This window comes from Scophthalmus maximus, chromosome 3 (genome assembly GCF_022379125.1).
Source record: "Scophthalmus maximus strain ysfricsl-2021 chromosome 3, ASM2237912v1, whole genome shotgun sequence".
Classification (NCBI taxonomy): domain Eukaryota; kingdom Metazoa; phylum Chordata; class Actinopteri; order Pleuronectiformes; family Scophthalmidae; genus Scophthalmus; species Scophthalmus maximus.
The window spans coordinates 1268910-1286962 of NC_061517.1; the positions used below are offsets into that span (position 1 = coordinate 1268910).

Consider the following 18053-nt stretch of genomic DNA (forward strand, 5'->3'; position numbering starts at 1 on the left):
TGTTGTGGTAGTTGGAGTTGTTGTGGTAGTGGGAGTTGTGGTTGTGGTTGTAGTAGAGGGAGTTATCGTAGTAGTAGTGGGAGTTGTGGTTGTGGTAGTGGGAGTTGTGGTGGTAGTAGTGGGAGTTGTGGTGGTAGTGGGAGTTGTTGTTGTGGGAGTTGTAGTTGTTGTAGTGGGAGTTGTAGTTGTTGTAGTGGGAGTTGTTGTTGTGGTAGTGGGAGTTGTTGTTGTAGTGGGAGTTGTGGTGGTAGTGGGAGTTGTTGTTGTGGGAGTTGTAGTTGTTGTAGTGGGAGTTGTAGTTGTTGTAGTGGGAGTTGTTGTTGTGGTAGTGGGAGTTGTTGTTGTAGTGGGAGTTGTGGTGGTAGTGGGAGTTGTTGGCGTGGGAGTTGTAGTTGTTGTAGTGGGAGTTGTAGTTGTTGTAGTGGGAGTTGTGGTTGTGGTAGTAGGAGTTGTTGTTTTCGTAGTAGTAGTGGGAGTTGTGGTTGTGGTAATGGGAGTTGTTGTTGTGGTAGTTGGAGTTGTTGTTGTGGTAGTGGGAGTTGTTGTTGTGGGAGTTTTGGTGGTAGTAATGGGAGTTGTTGTTGTGGGAGTTTTGGTGGTAATAGTGGGAGTTGTTGTTGCGGTAGTTGGAGTTGTTGTTGTAGTAGTGGGAGTTGTGGTGGTAGTTGGAGTTGTTGTTGTGGTAGTAGGAGTTGTTGTTGTGGGAGTTGTGGTTGTAGTAGACGGAGTTGTGGTTGTTGTAGTGGGAGTTGTTGTCATAGTAGTGGGAATTGTGGTAGTAGTAGTGGGAATTGTGGTAGGGGAAGTTTTTGTGGTAGTGGGACTTGTGGTCGTGGTGGTGGGAGTTGTTGTGGTAGTTAGAGTTGTAGTAGTGGGAGTTGTTGTTGTTGTTATCATGGTAATGGGAGTTGTAGTAGTGCGAGTTGTTGTGGTAGTTGGTGTTGTTGGTATGGTAGTGGGTGTTGTGGTTGTACTTGGGGTATTTGGAGTTGGAGAACCTAAAAACAAACCAAAAAAATATTACCACCACATATCGACTTAGAGTTCTAAACAGAGAGTACACAACTTCACTATACACAACAAATATAAACGAATGCTGAGGACATTAAATCGAATAAAAACCACAGAATACTACAGTCAACTGTTTCATGTTCTCACTTTGAACCAGGAGAGTATTCAGGTGGCTGATGAAGGGACAGTTGCCTTGGTTACAGAATTTTCCACTGAAATCGTCCAGGTCCAGAGACCAGACAAAGGCTCCTCCAAAGTTTTTTGCTTTTAGGTAACTGACCTGAGACAATGAGGAGGACAACACTTTAACAGGTGAAGTCATGTTGACGAAATACAGTAAATGTCTAAACTGATTTTGAAATTTGAAAAAGTTATTACTGAAATCAACAGATGGTTACCTTTGTACTAACGCTGTCCTTGTTATCGAATCCAACCCACTGGTTTTCTGTGATTGCATATGGAACTCTCTGATCATTAATCTGGTGGACTGTAGCCCCTTCAGTGTAAAGGCAAGTCTGAAAAGAAGTTTCAAATAACAGTTAAATCTGTTATGCTGTATTTAGCTCAAACATTAAATGTTTGCCTCATGCTAATCAAGCGAGTAACCAACAGACCAGCAAAATGTCTCCGGATGCAATTTGATAGCAACGAATCATGTGACATCTGTGATGATGATTCCACAATGTCTGTGAACCAGTGTTGTCGTTTTTGTGGGAGAAATTTTTCGTGTGGGTAGATTACACACAAAGTCGGTGCAAAATGCAAATAGACGCAAATCATCACAGATAGTTGATCATATTCGCGATGTTATAGCCAATGAGCATTGAGATCCGCCCTCCGTCACTGTCGTCAGACGTCCTGTCAATGTATCAGGAATGGAGGATCACTACTGTCACTGCGTGCACCACCAGACCCGGTTGATATTTGCTTCATGACCAGGCGAAGAAGGCGAGTTCGCAGCAGAAAGTGAATGAGGAAGTTGGACACCAGCTTTAGCCCCAGTTAGCACAACCACTTTGTGTAGCTTCCTGACTGCTTTTTTCCCTTCAACAGTTCTTGTTTACCTGAGTGTTTACCTGTGTTTACGTGTGTGTGTGTGTGTGTGTGTGTGTGTGTGTGTGTCTTTGTCTGCGTGTGTTTGTTCAGATGAGGTTTGTCATGGAAAGTGGAAGGAAAATGGACAAACTTTCACGCGAATGACACAAATGAGCAGAAAGGTTTTCTTGTGACCAAACTTATGCGAGCACAGCGCATCTAGTGTGAACGCACCTTTAGTCAAATGCTCTTTCATAAGCTGAAACCTTTGTTGTTTACAATAGTTGCATCTCTCCGTGTCACGGTATAAACCCCGCCCAAATACTCTGTTCTGATTGGAACAACCTAGTTTTCTACCGAAGGAAATCACTTCCCAATTGAGGGGATCTCACAGACCAAATGAAATAAGCTCCTCAAATTTCTCTGGGTCCCAGGCTTCAAGGTGCCCACAGACAGCAAAAAAGTTTGTCACAATGATGTCAATCCTGATAGGTTTTCGCGACACAGAGTCATGTGAACTTCTTTTGAGTTGAGACAATTCCAACTGTATAAAAATAATATAATAATACCTCATAAAAGGCCCAGAATCCTTCTTCACCAGTGTAGCAGCCTTCTTCACCAGTGCCACTGGCTGGTGCTCCAACACCACTGGCTGCAGTGGAGAGGGTAAAAGCTCGCCCATAGGCCGCTAGTCCCAAGTTTAGCAACTGTGCAGGTGCTCCCTGGTCCAACCAGTGCTGCATGGCAGAGTCCTGAAATGTGGGGGGAAACCATCTAGGATGAGAGGACATGTCTTAATAAATAGGCGGTCCGGCAGTTTATGCATAAATCCTGCTATTTACAGTATTAAAGTAGATCTTGTCTCCAGTATCTTGGGATCCAAGGTATAAGGGGCTGTGATGTCCCGTGACATTTTCCCAAGGGCCACGAAAGTCAAATGTCAGCACATTAATGAAGTCCAGGCTCCTGTAAGAATGTAGAGAAAGTTATGTTGACCAATGCAGATGATCCAAAGTTTAATGTAAAGATTTCTGACATTAAAATTTGTTTTACATGGCAATCTGTGCGACTTCGTAACTGGCATCGATGACTGCTTTCTCAGCAGAGACACTAGCCGTGAGGATCAATCTGTCACGCTGAGTGTTTGTTACTTCAGCTGCAAAGGCATCTTTGAGTTCCTATACAACAAAAGAAGAATGGTTCACTCAAGTTTAAGATCCTACTGTATATAAACAAGTATCTTATAGCATATTTCTGAGAATCCTAGAACAGAAGGTCTGACCTGGCACAACAGTGTAAATTTCTGCTTGTTGTCTGGTTGACTTCCTCTTGTTACAGGGAACCTCCAGTCCAGGTTGAGCCCATCAAACCCATAGAACCTCAGTAGTGTGATCGCAGACTGGATGAAGGTTGTTCTGTATTGTTGTGTCGACACCATCCTACTGAATCTGGTAAACATTTAAAACAGTGCTCTCAAGATCCACATAAATATAATATACAGATAATGTCATATTTAGTGTACTACAAAAAAAGTAGGGGTAAAGTAGAAATAACAATTCTTGTTAAATTACAGTTGCTTCCAGTTTTCATTCGATGCAAAAATGCAACAGTTAGATATATGTAAAGTAATAAGAAAACAAATTCAAGTAACATTAATGCAAACTATTGATTATATTTTTGCACACCACTTAATCTTTCAGTTAAATCCCATAAGGCAACACAAAGCCATCTGCTGTATGCACATACCAAGGATACTGACCATGTTTGTTCCAGTGTTTGTGTGATTATTTTTTACAGCAAACCACTGTGGTTACATATGATTTAATGGTTGTATCTGACGTTGTAAATATTATTTGCATTATTACATAGTTTCTGCAAAACTACATTTCACATTTTGTTTGAACTTATTTACTTATTGATGTTATCAAAAATTGCCAGATTTTTTTGTATGTTACTTACTTTTGTTTATTAAAGGTTATGCCACCAACTGCTAACAGGGTTTTGAGCTGTGGATTTCTGTGGGGGCATAAAAGTTTACAAATAATTATTTAAGGAAAAAAAACAACATATCTTTTTAAAATATTGAGATGCTAAAGGTCTGACCTGAATTTTAGCCCATTGAAGAACAGATAGTGTTGTAGTTCAGCTGTGCTTGTGGGGACCAGCTCATTGTCATTGTTAATGTCAGAAAATGCGTAGACCAGATGGGTACATTTGTTCGGATCAATATCAGAAATTGTGAACTTCCCATCCTCTTCTCTGTTTTCAGCCAAGCTGTTGTAGTAACATACCAGCCTGGAGGAGGAAGAGGCTGAGGTATGGAAAATACAACAGTTTTTAATTGGTTTTCAAAGACAGCAGTTTTATCAATAATACATGTAATAAACTTACCCAAGCTGGTGAAGATCAAGCAGAGACCTTTAAAGTGACAGAGTTGGTCAGTGTGAGGTTAACAACAAAGCTTAACTGGTCAGTTCATCCAAATCACAAAATGAAAAGCCTCTCTCATCTCCAGTATAGGATTTGTCCAGGTTGATGAGATAATGCTCCCCAATAAAATGGAGGTGAATGAAATTCAATTTTACAGTCCAGGAAGTGGAAGAACAATCAAATGATTTGTGTGTTATTGGTTATATATAAGTTATTGATTGTGTTTGTTCATAAATGTAACTGTAACCTTATTTTAAAAGAAATGTATGCATGAATTAAGTGATAGCCAAAGGTTCCACCAACTTTATCTTGTATGATTATTTCAAAAGCATTTAATTGATCAGTGTGGCTTACCTGCTGTCAGAATTAGGTTGCACATGTTGTTACTATATGGATACAAAGATAAATAAACCAAAACAATTAGAGGTTACCATGAAATACAAACATGATTAATACAAATCCACTCATAATCCACTAATACTTTTTACAAATTCAAAGATATTTTTTCATTTTAAGGTATACAGTATACCCATCATATGTTACGTTGTTGCGACCCTAGTTTTCAAAACATCTTCTGAGATAACACCTGCATTGTGTGATTACACCTCTGCCACGACAGTAACACTTTCTTGGAGGTCAGATTACAATTTTTTAAATTTTATATTTACATTGTAGAGAATCTAATCCTACAGTACCAGGTCTGATCTGAACTGAGCAGATTGGTTACTGTATTCCTAAAATCAATCATGTTTGATCAATGTCTTGCCCATGTTGTGCAAAAGCTCTTCTTTAAGCCTGACACTAATCATCCGTATCACAATCACACAATTATTGTACCATTACAAACAGAATTCTTCGAGAAAAGGCTTAGCCAGTAAGTTTGTTAGAGAGCCTGAGCAGGTTTAGCATAGCAACAGTTAGATCTGTGAAAATGTGCTACAGTAACACCGGAGCAAGAGGAAAACTTACAAAGACAAAGACGAGAGAAGCATATCCGGTCTCCGCAGTCACGGATGGATGACTGATGGATTTCTGGCTGTTAAGTTTTGTTTATAGGTCTTCAGGTGTGGTGGTAAAAATAGGGTGTGTGTCACTAATTCAGGTTTGCAACATCCGAAGGAATTATAAAGTTATAAAGAGGTGGGGCAAAATGACTTATTAGAGTCATTTTGAGGTACGGTTCTTGGCCCATTTTTTTCTATCTATATATGCTTCCCCTTGCTGACATCATTAGCAAATGTAATGTTAAATTTCATTGCTACCCTGATGATACACAGCTATATGTACCATAAAAACAACTTTTCCCATCTCCAAAATTTTGTTGCATGTGTAGCAGGTATAAACAGATGGATGGGTCAGAACTGTCTGCTGTTAAACGCAGACAAAACAAGAGCGTGGTAACATGTAAATTCAAATGCTATGACTGGGGGCCCTGTTTCACCTATTGCATTTACATATTGTCCACCAAAGGGCAGGTTAAGTCTCTGAAAATGAAAAGTCAAATGGAGTTTGCAATTTCATTTTAAAATGGTTAGAAAAGAATTTTAATTTGAATTGTGACCTACATATTGCTTGCTTATATTCAAAATTAGGCTGTATTGTTTATATTACATTTACATTTGAATAATGTCCATGCAAGAATTTGAAATTAAAAATGAAGATTGGATTATTGCATTTTCATTTAAATTTTTACGCAAAACCACACATTTGTCGAAAAGTATAATGCTATTGGGAAATTACATTTTTATTTTCACATTTACATTATCATTTTAATTAAGTCCCCTATAGGCTTCCATACTATGTTCCTTGGGTTGCTTATATAACATTGTAATAATATGTAAAAAGAATATCATACTGACATAGTAAAGAGAAATGTGTGAGCAAAGTAATAAAAATAAATCTTACAGCCAAAGCTGTTTTAAAAGGGATAGTTTAGTGATTTTGAAGCAGGGTTGTATGAGTTACTTATGCATAGTTAATATGTTACCTTATGGAGATGGTGATCAGCGATGTCATTTTAAGGAGTTTGGAGGAGAAGTGGAAGTAGTGAAAGTCTGAGTCCCACTGTTGAAGAGGGGCCACATTTTTAAATCCTTACCTAATTGTACGCTAAATAATGTATTTTTCACTGATTTAGTTTGCTGCCAGAATGCTTTTTTTTTTTGCACTTTTTTCAAGCATACTTCAGCCATATATTACTACACCAACTCGAGCCGGTGCTCATCACCATCTGCATAAGGTAACACAGTAATGATGCATAATAACCTCATACAACCCCACTTCAAAATCACTGAACTATCCCTTTAAGAGGTTTAAAAAAATGTTAAGCCTACTTCATTTGAGACCAAGTCCAACTCAAGGTCTCAAGTCCTCCTTTTTGGACTTTTACTTTGAGTCGAGTCCAGAAAATAATAAAAATAAACTGGCGGTTGCAGTAATTCATCCAGCAAAGTTTTCAGCCCCAGTTGCTCATGGTCTTCCTGAAATCAACAAATTATGCTTGACACAACATCATGATATGATGTAAGGTACGTCTAATTACAATAAGGGCATAGGGTAAATATAAACGAACAGAACGAGGTAAGAATAAGTGGATATGAGCTACAGCAGCATTGTTGTGTAAGGCACATCTAATTACACAGTTTAAAAATAAACCAATAAAGGACACACCCACACCAAAGTTTAGCTTTGATAACAAAGAAAGTAATCATTGACATATCAGAAGTATCATCACATAAGGCATATCCCTAAACAATTGCAGACACGCACAGACACAAACACAGACACACACACAAAACACAAACTCCCTTGTTGTTATTCATCTATGTTGACAAGTTGTACTGAACAGTACAAGGCATTTCTAAGCACTGCCTGGAATTAAAAACTCTAACTGTCTCCCTATTAAGTGTTTTTTTTAAAACAGTCTGAAGCTCTGTTTCTCCGAATTACATTTATATACAGATAATTTGCAAAATCAACTCATGCCGGCCTCACACCTAATGACTTTCAAGCGATTTTTTTTTGCAAGACAAATTACCAAAGTCGCTATGAAATCATGAGGATTTTAAGGAGTTGAGGCGTGCTCCCGTCATCTCGATTGTTTGGTGTAAGGTGGTGATCCAACCTGTTTTCTGTCAGTCTTTTTCTTGTTTTGACGTTCTGTGGGCAGCAGGCTTTTGTCACGTGTGTCACTGCTCCAAACTCAGTCCTCAAATTCTGGCCTGTAAAGTAACAGACATGATTAGATATTAGATAAATTATTAGATGTAAGATTATCAAACATACTCTGTGGTTATACAATGTGATTGTATAATTTAAACATGGTATTTGTGGAGGTGAGCGTGGTTCTAGCACTCTGACTTAATCTGCTGTCAATAATAACTGTATCTTGATTGATTGGAATATGAGTAGGGTGTTATTGGCTGTATACATGTGTTGTTTCGTGTTCAATAATTTATGAAATAGCAATTTGTTTCACTCAGTGACAAATTGATTATTACATAAGTGTATTATAAGGTAGGAAGTTTGATCAAATCCAGTTAGGTGTCTTACTGGTCCTTCTTTCTCATAAGCAAAGAGAGAGAAAGAACAAAAATCAGAGAATAATCAAACTTCAAACAACCAAATAGGAGACACTTGTGGTAATCATTGAATTTTGTAATATTTATTAAAGTTTATACATTCATTTATTTATTATATCTTGCCAGTTAGGTATACAATTTTTAAATACATATCATACCATGTAAGACAAATCCATTAATTCCAGGGCTAAATATGAAGCAACAAGAACACATCAATACTGGTTGGATATAGCCACAGTAACATATGTATGCATATGTGCTCAAATGGTTTAGATTCAGGTACAATTAAAAGAAAGCAAAACGAAAAGAAACTGTAAATGCAAAGTGCAATTTGTTTGTATTACACATTCATAAATCAAAATAATTAATGTTATATATTGGCAGTTTTGGATGGGTTTGCATTTCATTATTGAAGTTCATGTAAATACATCTAAAAATATTGATGGTTTAATCTTCAATGATATGCTTACATGTAAATGGAACAAAAAAATTACGTGTAAAAATAGTAGACCTGAAAAAGAGCAAGCATAGTAATTATTTAGTCATATTTCCTCACCACAACAATGAAGAATCTTAAGAAATTATACATCTGATATTTTGTGACAGTAACCCTTTTTGTTGATAACAATATGTATCAAAACATAACTCGCAAAACCTTTAGGCAAAGTTACAGCATTTGCAATTTGTTTGGAACACCAATCCTTGTGGGCAGTGTTGGAGGATCGCTGTCCCATGATCACAGTTGTAAAAAGTGGTTATGTCACTGGGGTTGGGGAAAATGCCCTGACTCTTTCCATTACAGATATTACCGATAGCGGTAGGATCGGCTGTGGGAATTGTGGTTGTGGTTGTGGGAGTTGTGGTCGTAGTAGTGGGAGTTGTGGTTGTAGTAGTGGGAGTTGTAGTAGTGGGAGTTGTGGTTGTAGTAGTGGGAGTTGTGGTTGTAGTAGTGGGAGTTGTGGTTGTAGTAGTGGGAGTTGTAGTAGTGGGAGTTGTGGTTGTAGTAGTGGGAGTTGTAGTAGTGGGAGTTGTGGTTGTAGTAGTGGGAGTTGTGGTTGTAGTAGTGGGAGTTGTAGTAGTGGGAGTTGTGGTTGTAGTAGTGGGAGTTGTAGTAGTGGGAGTTGTGGTTGTAGTAGTGGGAGTTGTAGTAGTGGGAGTTGTGGTTGTAGTAGTGGGAGTTGTGGTTGTAGTAGTGGGAGTTGTAGTAGTGGGAGTTGTGGTTGTAGTAGTGGGAGTTGTAGTAGTGGGAGTTGTGGTTGTAGTAGTGGGAGTTGTAGTAGTGGGAGTTGTGGTTGTAGTAGTGGGAGTTGTGGTTGTAGTAGTGGGAGTTGTAGTGGTGGGAGTTGTGGTTGTAGTAGTGGGAGTTGTGGTTGTAGTAGTGGGAGTTGTAGTGGTGGGAGTTGTGGTTGTAGTAGTGGGAGTTGTAGTGGTGGGAGTTGTGATTGTAGTAGTGGGAGTTGTAGTGGTGGGAGTTGTGGTTGTGGTAGTAGGAGTTGTGGTTGTAGTTGTGGGAGTTGTGGTTGTGGTAGAAGGAGTTGTGGTTATGGGAGTTGTGGTGTTGGGGATTGTTGTAGTGGTAGTGGTAGTTGGAGAACCTAAAAACGTAAAACAAAAACAAAAAAATATTATCACCACATCAATTTAGAGTTCAAAACAGAGGGCACACAACTGCACTATACAGAACAATGATAAATGAATGATGAGGGCATTCAATTTAATAAAAAACACCACCCACTACAGGATACTACAGTTGACTGTTTCATGTTCTCACTTTGAACCAGGAGAGTATTCAGGTGGCTGATGAAGGGACAGTTGCCTTGGTTACAGTATTCCCCACTGAAGTCATCCAGGTCCAGAGACCAGACAAAGGCTCCTCCAAAGTTTTTTGCTTTTAGGTAACTGACCTGAGACAATGAAGAGGACAACACTTCAGCAGCTGAAGTCATGTTGACAAAATACAATAAATGTCTAAATGGATTTCTCTACAGTCAAAGTTTGCAAGGTTATTACTGATATTAACAGATGGTTACCTTTGAACTAAGGCTTTCCTTGTTATCGAATCCAACCCACTGTTTTTTTGTGACGGCATATGGAACTCTCTGATCATTAATCATGTGGACTGTAGCCCCTTCAGTGTAAAGGCAAGTCTGAAAAGAAGTTTTAAATAACATATTTAGATATGAATGAAGTACAGTTAAATCTGTTATGCTTTATTCAGAGCAAACAATAAATGTTTGCCTCATGCTTACCAATCAAGTTTGGCCGTTGGCCTGTTTTTGGTGCAAATGGGTAACGGACTAACTCTATAAGGCATTTACCACTGATGGTTCAGTAAAGTAAAGTACAACTGATTTACTGTTTTAATGAATTTTGTATCCCACAACTCCACGTGCCCACAGACAGCAAAAAAAAGGTTAAATTTATGACTCTTGGCTCTTCACAATGATCTCAATGTTGATAGGGTTTCGCAACACAGCGTTATGTGAGTTTCTTTTGAGTTGAGACATTTCCAACTGTATAAAAATAATATAATAATACCTCATAAAAGGCCCAGAATCCTTCTTCACCAGTGTAGCAGCCTTCTTCACCAGTGCCACTGGCTGGTGCTCCAACACCACTGGCTGCAGTGGAGAGGGTAAAAGCTCGCCCATAGGCCGCTAGTCCCAAGTTTAGCAACTGTGCAGGTGCTCCCTGGTCCAACCAGTGCTGCATGGCAGAGTCCTGAAATGTGGGGGGAAACCATCTAGGATGAGAGGACATGTCTTAATAAATAGACTTTCAGGCAGTTTATTTATAAATCTTGCTATTTACAGTATTTGAGTAGATCTTGTCTCCAGTATCTTGGGATCCAAGGTATAAGGGGCTGTGATGTCCCGTGACATTTTCCCAAGGGCCACGAAAGTCAAATGTCAGCACATTAATGAAGTCCAGGCTCCTGAAAGAATGTAGAGAAAGTTATGTTGACCAATGCAGATAATCCAAAGTTTAATGTAAAGATTCATGACATTACAATGTGTTTTACGTTGCAATCTGTGCGACTTCGTAACTGGCATCGATGACTGCTTTCTCAGCAGAGACACTAGCCGTGAGGATCAATCTGTCACGCTGAGTGTTTGTTACTTCAGCTGCAAAGGCATCTTTGAGCTCCTATACAACAAAAGAAGAATGGTTCACTCAAGTTTAAGATCCTACTGTATATAAACATGTATCTTACAGCATATTTCTGAGAATCCTAGAACAGAAGGTCTGACCTGGCACAACAGTGTAAATTTCTGCTTGTTGTCTGGTTGACTTCCTGTTGTTACAGGGAACCTCCAGTCCAGGTTGAGCCCATCAAACCCATAGAACCTCAGTAGTGTGATCGCAGACTGGATGAAGGTTGTTCTGTATTGTTGTGTTGACACCATCCTACTGAATCTGGTAAACATTTAAAACAGTGCTCTCAAGATCCACATAATTATAATATACAGATAATGTCATATTTAGTGTACTACAAAATAGGAGGAGTAAAATAGAAATAACAATGCTTGTTAAATTACAGTTGCTTCCAGTTTTCATTCGATGCAAAAATGCAACAGTTAGATATATGTAAAGTAATAAGAAAAAAAATTAACATTAATCCAAACTATTGATTATGTTTTTGCACACGATTAAATCTTTCAGTTAAATCCCATAATGCAACACAAAGCCATCTGCATACCAAGGATACTGACCATGTTTGTACCAGTGTCTGTGTGTTTTTTTTGCAGCAAACCACTGTGGTTACATATGATTTAATGGTCGTATCTGTTGTAAATACTACATGTTTTTATTTGCATTATTACATAGTTTCTGCAAAACTACACTACACATTTTTTTTTGTACTTATTTATTTATTGATGTTATCAAAAAGTTGTATGTTACTTACTTTTGTGTGTTAAAGGTTATGCCACCAACTGCTAACAGGGTTTTGAGCTGTGGATTTCTGTGGGAGAATAAAACTTTAGATATACTTATTTAAGGAAAAAATAAATCTTTTAAATATATGAAATGCTAAAGATCTGACCTGAATTTTAGTCCATTGAAGAACAGGTAGCGTTGTTGGTCAGCTGTGCTTGTGGGTACGAGCTCATTGACATTGTTAATGTCAGAAAAGGCGTAGACCAGATGGGTACATTTGTTCGGATCAATATCAGAAATTGTGAACTTCCCATCCTCTGCTCTATTTTCAGCCAAGCTGTTATAGTAACATACCAGCCTGGAGGAGGAAGCTGGGATATGGAAAATAGAACAGTTCTTAACAGATTTAATTGTTTTTTTATAGACAGCAATCTCATTGTTTTTCTGCAATTGTTGACTTAGAAACTGTATTTATCAACTGGAAAGACTAATGATTAAGATCAATAATACATGTAATAAACTTACCCAAGCTGGTGAAGATCAAGCAGAGACCTTCAAAGTGACAGAGTTGGTCAGAATGACTATTAACAACAAAGCTTAACTGGTCAGTTCATCCAAATCACAAGAAGAAAAGCCTCTCTCAGCTCCAGTATAGGATTTCTCGAGGTTATTGAGATGATGCTCCCCAATAAAATGGAGGTGAATGAAATTCCATTTTACAGTTCAAGAAGTGGAAGAGCAATTGATTGTGTTTGTTAATAAATGTAACCGTGTGACCTTATTGTAAAAGAAATGTACGCATGAATTAAGGGATTGCCAATGGTTCCACCGACTGTATCTTGTATGACACTATGCGCTTTTGATGATTTGGTTGAACTGATTATTTAAAAACCTTTTAATTGATCAGTGTGCCTTACCTGCTGTCAGAATTAGGTTGCGCATGTTGTCACTATATGGATGAAAAAATAGACAAATTAAAATAATTATAGTCATATAAAATACCATGAAATACAGACATGATTCAAACAAATCCTCACTCTCAGCACTCATAAAGCTCTCTAAAAACATATACAGTATACCCATAATGTGTGACGTTGTTGCGACCCTAGTTTTCAAAACATCTTCAGAGATAACAGCTGCATTGTAAATTAACACATCGTGATTACACCTCTGCCACAACAGTAACACTTTTTTGGAGGTCAGATTACATTTCTTTAAATTTCATATTTACAACATAGAGAATCTAGTCCTACACTACCAGGTCTGATCTGAACTGAGCAGATTGGTTACTGTATGCCTAAATCAATCATGTTTGATCAATGTCTTGCCCGTGTTGTGCAAAAGCTCTTCTTCAAGCCTGACAATAATTATCAGTATCCCAATCACACAATCATCCTAACATACATACACAACATACATAATTCAAAGAGGTACAGTGTCTGCTGTTTCACCTCCTGAAAGTTTAGCGAGTGAGTTAGTTAGAGAGCCTGAGCAGGTTTAGCAAAGCAACAGTTACATCTGTGAAAACGTGCTACAATAAAACTGGAGCAAGAGGAATACTTACAAAGACAAAGAAGAGAGAAGCTTGTCCAGTCTCGAATGGGACTGATGGGTGACTGATGGATTTCTGGCTGTTAAGTTGTGTTTATACTGTATCTCTTCAGGTGTGGTGGTTAAAGTAGGGTGTGGGTCACTAATGCAGGATTGCAACGTCCAAAGCAATTAAACACTTATAGAGAGGTGGACAAAATGACTTAACCACAGGTTTATTAGAGTAATTTTGAGGTACGGTTCTTGGACCATTTTTTCTATCCATATGCTGCGAAACAACTGCATTTCAATGATTTGGCAAATGAAACAAATCCATCCTTTGTCCCTTGGGTCGCTAAAATAACATTGTGATAATATGACAAAAGAATATCATACTTTCATAGTAAAGAGAAATGTTAGACCGTAGTAATAAAAAGAAATCTTACAGCCAAAGCTGTTTTAAGAGGTTTTAAAAACTGTTAAGCCTAGTTCATCTGCGACCAAGTTCAACTCCAAGTCTCAAGTCCTCATTTTTTTGTGTTTACTTTTTGAGTTTAAATATTAAACATAAACTGTCAGTTGTAATCATTCATCCAGGCAAGTTTTCATCCCCAGTTGCTCATGGACTTCCTGAAATCAACAAATAATGCTTGACACAACGTCATGATATGATGCGGTACGTCTAATTACAATAAGGGCATAGGGTAAATATAAACGAACAGAACAAGGTAAGAATAAATGGATATGAGCAACAACAGCATTGTCGTGTAAGGCACGTCTAATTACACAGTTTAAAAATAAACCAATTAAGGACACACTCGCACCAAAGTTTAGATTTGATAACTAAGAAAGTAATCATTTACATATCAGAAGTATCATCGCGTAGGGTATATCCCTAAACAATGGCAGACACGCACAGACACACCCAAACTCCATTGTTGTTATTCATACATGTTAACAAATTGTACTGAGTACAAGGGATTACTAAGCACTGACGCTCAGTCTCTCTGAATTACATTTATATACAACTTATTTGCCAAATCAAACATTTCACTTTTGGACCCCACTGTACTGTTTTGAAATGTTTGGAATTCAATTATGTTTTAATTATCAACACAATGAGGAAATATTCATTTGAAAAATACATTTCAGTAGTTTTCACCGTATAAGCAGTCGTTTTATTCTTTTGGTTATATAAAAAGTGCTGCTTAGTCTCTGACATTCTCTTTAAAATACACTCTCCCCTACTGTGGCAGGCAAAACAGCTGATGGACATCAGCCTTTATTAAGCACATTGCACAGACTGGACCTTTGTCACACAGGAAAAGAGACTTGTCTCAGCCTAAATCCATTTAACACTGCAGAGTGAAGTAGTGAATCTTCCAATGCAGGGGTTTTGCGCTGATGTCAGGAAATGTTTGACAAACAAGTTTTGCTCCAGGGTTCCTCAACGCATACTTTCATTCCCGTGTATTTCTTTAACACCTGATCAAGCAACATAGAATCACTAAACATGTAGGACACCAGCAAAACTCTGTGATGTCACCTCATCATCAAAGTTGATGTTTAAAACAAATGGGGGGTTAGGTATGGGCTGGGGTCTCGATAACCGCCCATCCACAACCTTTAACATATGAAATATATTTCTACAAAATCTGTTTAAGTACACACTTTTTTCACTTGGGTGTTCTTTGCTGGTTTGTGAAGCCAGCCCCCCCTGCTGGTGATAACTGGTAACTGACTGTCTGATGAGAAGTGATGTGCGACGGTGTGCGTAGCAATAGCTTTGTTACGAGTGGTCTGTGCGTGAATGAAAGAGTGAAAAAAAACATAAACACTACCACTACCAAGAACACAGCTACACCCAGGACTCTGTGAGTCCAAGATACATACTAATCCATCATAGACAGATCAGTGCCCAGTTTTGGCATACTTTCATTCCCCCCCCTCTACACAGGGTCCTCTATAATAAACCTGTTTAACTCCAGGTTATTTGTTCAAATTTTTACAGTTTTTTTTTTGATTTGGACAGTAGCCTGGCTGCTGCCGTTGAGTTAGCCATGATGCTAACGCTGCGGCTAGCTAATGCTAGGAGCCAGAAAACGAGGCAGGAGCTACAGTGAACAAACTTCTTTCTTCTCCTCTGTTATCTCCAAAGTGGAGTTGACGACTTCCCCAGGAGCTCTGAGGAAAAGAATCCGCGTTCTCACGACAGCGACCAAACAATAGTACGACCTGGAACCACTAGAGCGGCACAAAATTTGTTTGTATATATATATAATATATACATAACACTAATTACACCAATTACAACATGTTTTGACCCTGACCCCTTTTTTCAGTAGGAACAAACATTACCACTTATGAAGAGGAGTATTGTAAATCCTCAACTCTTTAGGACCAGTCACAGCATTTACAGCTTTGCTTTGGAGATCAAACCAGTTTGGCAGGATTGGATGAACAATCTCTCACTGCCATAGTATTAATGAGTGAGTGGGTTTTTGAGCACGGTTAGGCCATAAAATAGGTCCCAAAAGACAAAGAGAAATAAAAAATCCTTACAAATACAGTAATGTCCTCACACCTTTCACACCAGAATATTGGATTAAGTGCTCTGTAACGCTGCTAGATCATTGCATCATCATGTTATTATCACTGACTGCTACTACGACTTAAAGCACCAAGCGTACTGAAAGAATGGTCACATTGATTGAATGTGATAATGTTTAAAGCAGAAGTGTATTCAGGTGGTTGATGAGGGGACTGTTGCTATGGTTACAGAACTTTCTTCTAAAGTAGTCCAGGTCCAGAGACCAGACAAAGTCTTCTCCAGAGTCCAACAGGGGTCGGTTGCACCATTGGTCTTACGCCTGGTCTTAAGCTAAGTCGGTCATGTTTGGTTTAAGTGAAAAGTTTATCAAAGGTGCAGCAGGTGTGATACAGAGGAAACATACCATTCTCTCTCGAGGACATCTTCGTCACTGGGCGTGATTTAGGACATACCTTTGCTGAGGTATAATTTTCTAATTAAGATGCCATTTAAATAGGTAGGCACAGCCTCACCTTGTCATTAAGTTGAAAAGATACTAAGGGCGTCAGGGTGAGAGCACAAGTCTTGTGCGCAAATGCATGTGGACAAGATAATTAACTTAATAAAAAGAGTGTACACTCATTTAACAAACAATTGGCATCATCAATGGAACAGCTACATCAGAAGGAAGCCACTTATGTCCTCATAGGGATTATGAGGACATAGGAGTTAAGTTTAACTTCCTTGAGAAAAACTTCTTTGGTATTTCCTAAGAACGTCATCTTGGGCGTCACCAGCGCCTCCCGCTGAAGAAGAGGAATTCAAAACCTAGTTCAGGAGGTTCAGTGAATTGCGAGTGCAAAGTGCCCAACCCCCACGTGTTCACCAGACACCCAGAGTACAGCTGCAGTGTTCAGATATTTCATTTCTTTACAAAAGGACAGGTTAGTTTCCATCTTTGTCCTGAACTGCCTTCTCTCTCAGGCTTGGCAAATAAAATCTTTAAAAAATAGTTTTTTCACAATAAGTCAGCCAGAAGCTTTTTAACATAGATTGATGACATTTTACTAAAAGGTCAGTCCTCATTGACACAACAATTTAAGAAGAAATAATAATAACCCTCATTCTGAATTTCAATAAACCAGTTTCAATTTTTGTTTAAATGTGCTGGGATGAGCTGTTGCAAAGTCAAAAGTTGGACAACCTAAATACTTTTCTTTGCCGATGTCATCTACAAACACAGTGATAATCATTAACCAGGAGCAACTTGTGCAACTAAAAGGTTAAAAACAAACAGCTGTTGCTTCATCCGTTAAGTCAAAGAACTAAAAGATGGTAACAGACCTTTGACCTCACAAAGAAAAACCTCACAACTTAAAATGTTTTGTGGCCCAGATTATCTACGTGGATCAGTGTAACAATCGTCCTTTGATGGAAGCTTTGAAATATATTCAGACCTTCACCAAAAACTCTACAAACACATTGTAGCCATCGTCAGTTTAAAATGGAATCAAAATCAACATTTATCAATATTAGACATGTGATGAAGAATCAGCCAAGCTAATACATTTATCTCTGATATCAGCGTACTGCATATAGATTGGTATTTGTGTATATAACAGTAAGTTAATCATCGTGAATCCGGCTTCGCAGTACAGGCCCCTGATGCTCAGTGCATGTTCTGGGTCAGCGACACAATCAACGTCCTCTGCCACATTTCACAGGTGAAGAGGACTATTATATATGGAATATAATATATCTATAATAATCATGTCAATTAATAGTTTTTTACAAGATTGTGAGCATGAACTTCATATGCTTTATGTAAAATAACAAATGTTTATTGCTGTAATTTGTGGTATTTTTGTCAAGTGTTTGTTTTGTGTTCCATGTTTTGTGGGAAATTAAGACATTTTATCTAAATTAATATTCTTTAAAAATGTGAGTATTATTTCGGCTTTAATCCACTTTCTTGTAACTGATATTTCTTGTTATACCCCCTTGAAGTGAGGACACAGCAAAAGAAAACAAAAAAATCTACATCCAGAATCATATCA

The 18053-nt window shown here is 38.2% G+C and overlaps 2 protein-coding genes across 2 annotated transcripts; both read right to left on the reverse strand.

Annotated features, from left to right (window-relative positions):
- Positions 1-645: 645 nt before the first annotated feature.
- Positions 646-5565, reverse strand: LOC118317011 (chitinase-3-like protein 2; the record flags this gene model as incomplete). The annotated part of the gene is made up of 12 exons (XM_035645413.1): positions 5446-5565; positions 4831-4862; positions 4438-4464; positions 4150-4357; positions 4006-4062; positions 3329-3494; positions 3100-3224; positions 2889-3012; positions 2616-2798; positions 1410-1526; positions 1159-1291; positions 646-998 (listed from the first exon to the last, which is right to left on the reverse strand). Coding segments are annotated over exons 1-12 (1548 nt in total), but the record flags the coding sequence as incomplete, so codon positions are not given.
- Positions 5566-9515: 3950 nt separating this feature from the next.
- LOC118317026 (chitotriosidase-1-like) lies at positions 9516-12738 on the reverse strand (the record flags this gene model as incomplete). Its single annotated transcript, XM_047331328.1, has 10 exons — positions 12735-12738; positions 12103-12307; positions 11965-12021; positions 11309-11474; positions 11080-11204; positions 10869-10992; positions 10596-10778; positions 10088-10204; positions 9829-9961; positions 9516-9652 (listed from the first exon to the last, which is right to left on the reverse strand). Coding segments are annotated over exons 1-10 (1251 nt in total), but the record flags the coding sequence as incomplete, so codon positions are not given.
- Between the last annotated feature and the right edge of the window lie 5315 nt (positions 12739-18053).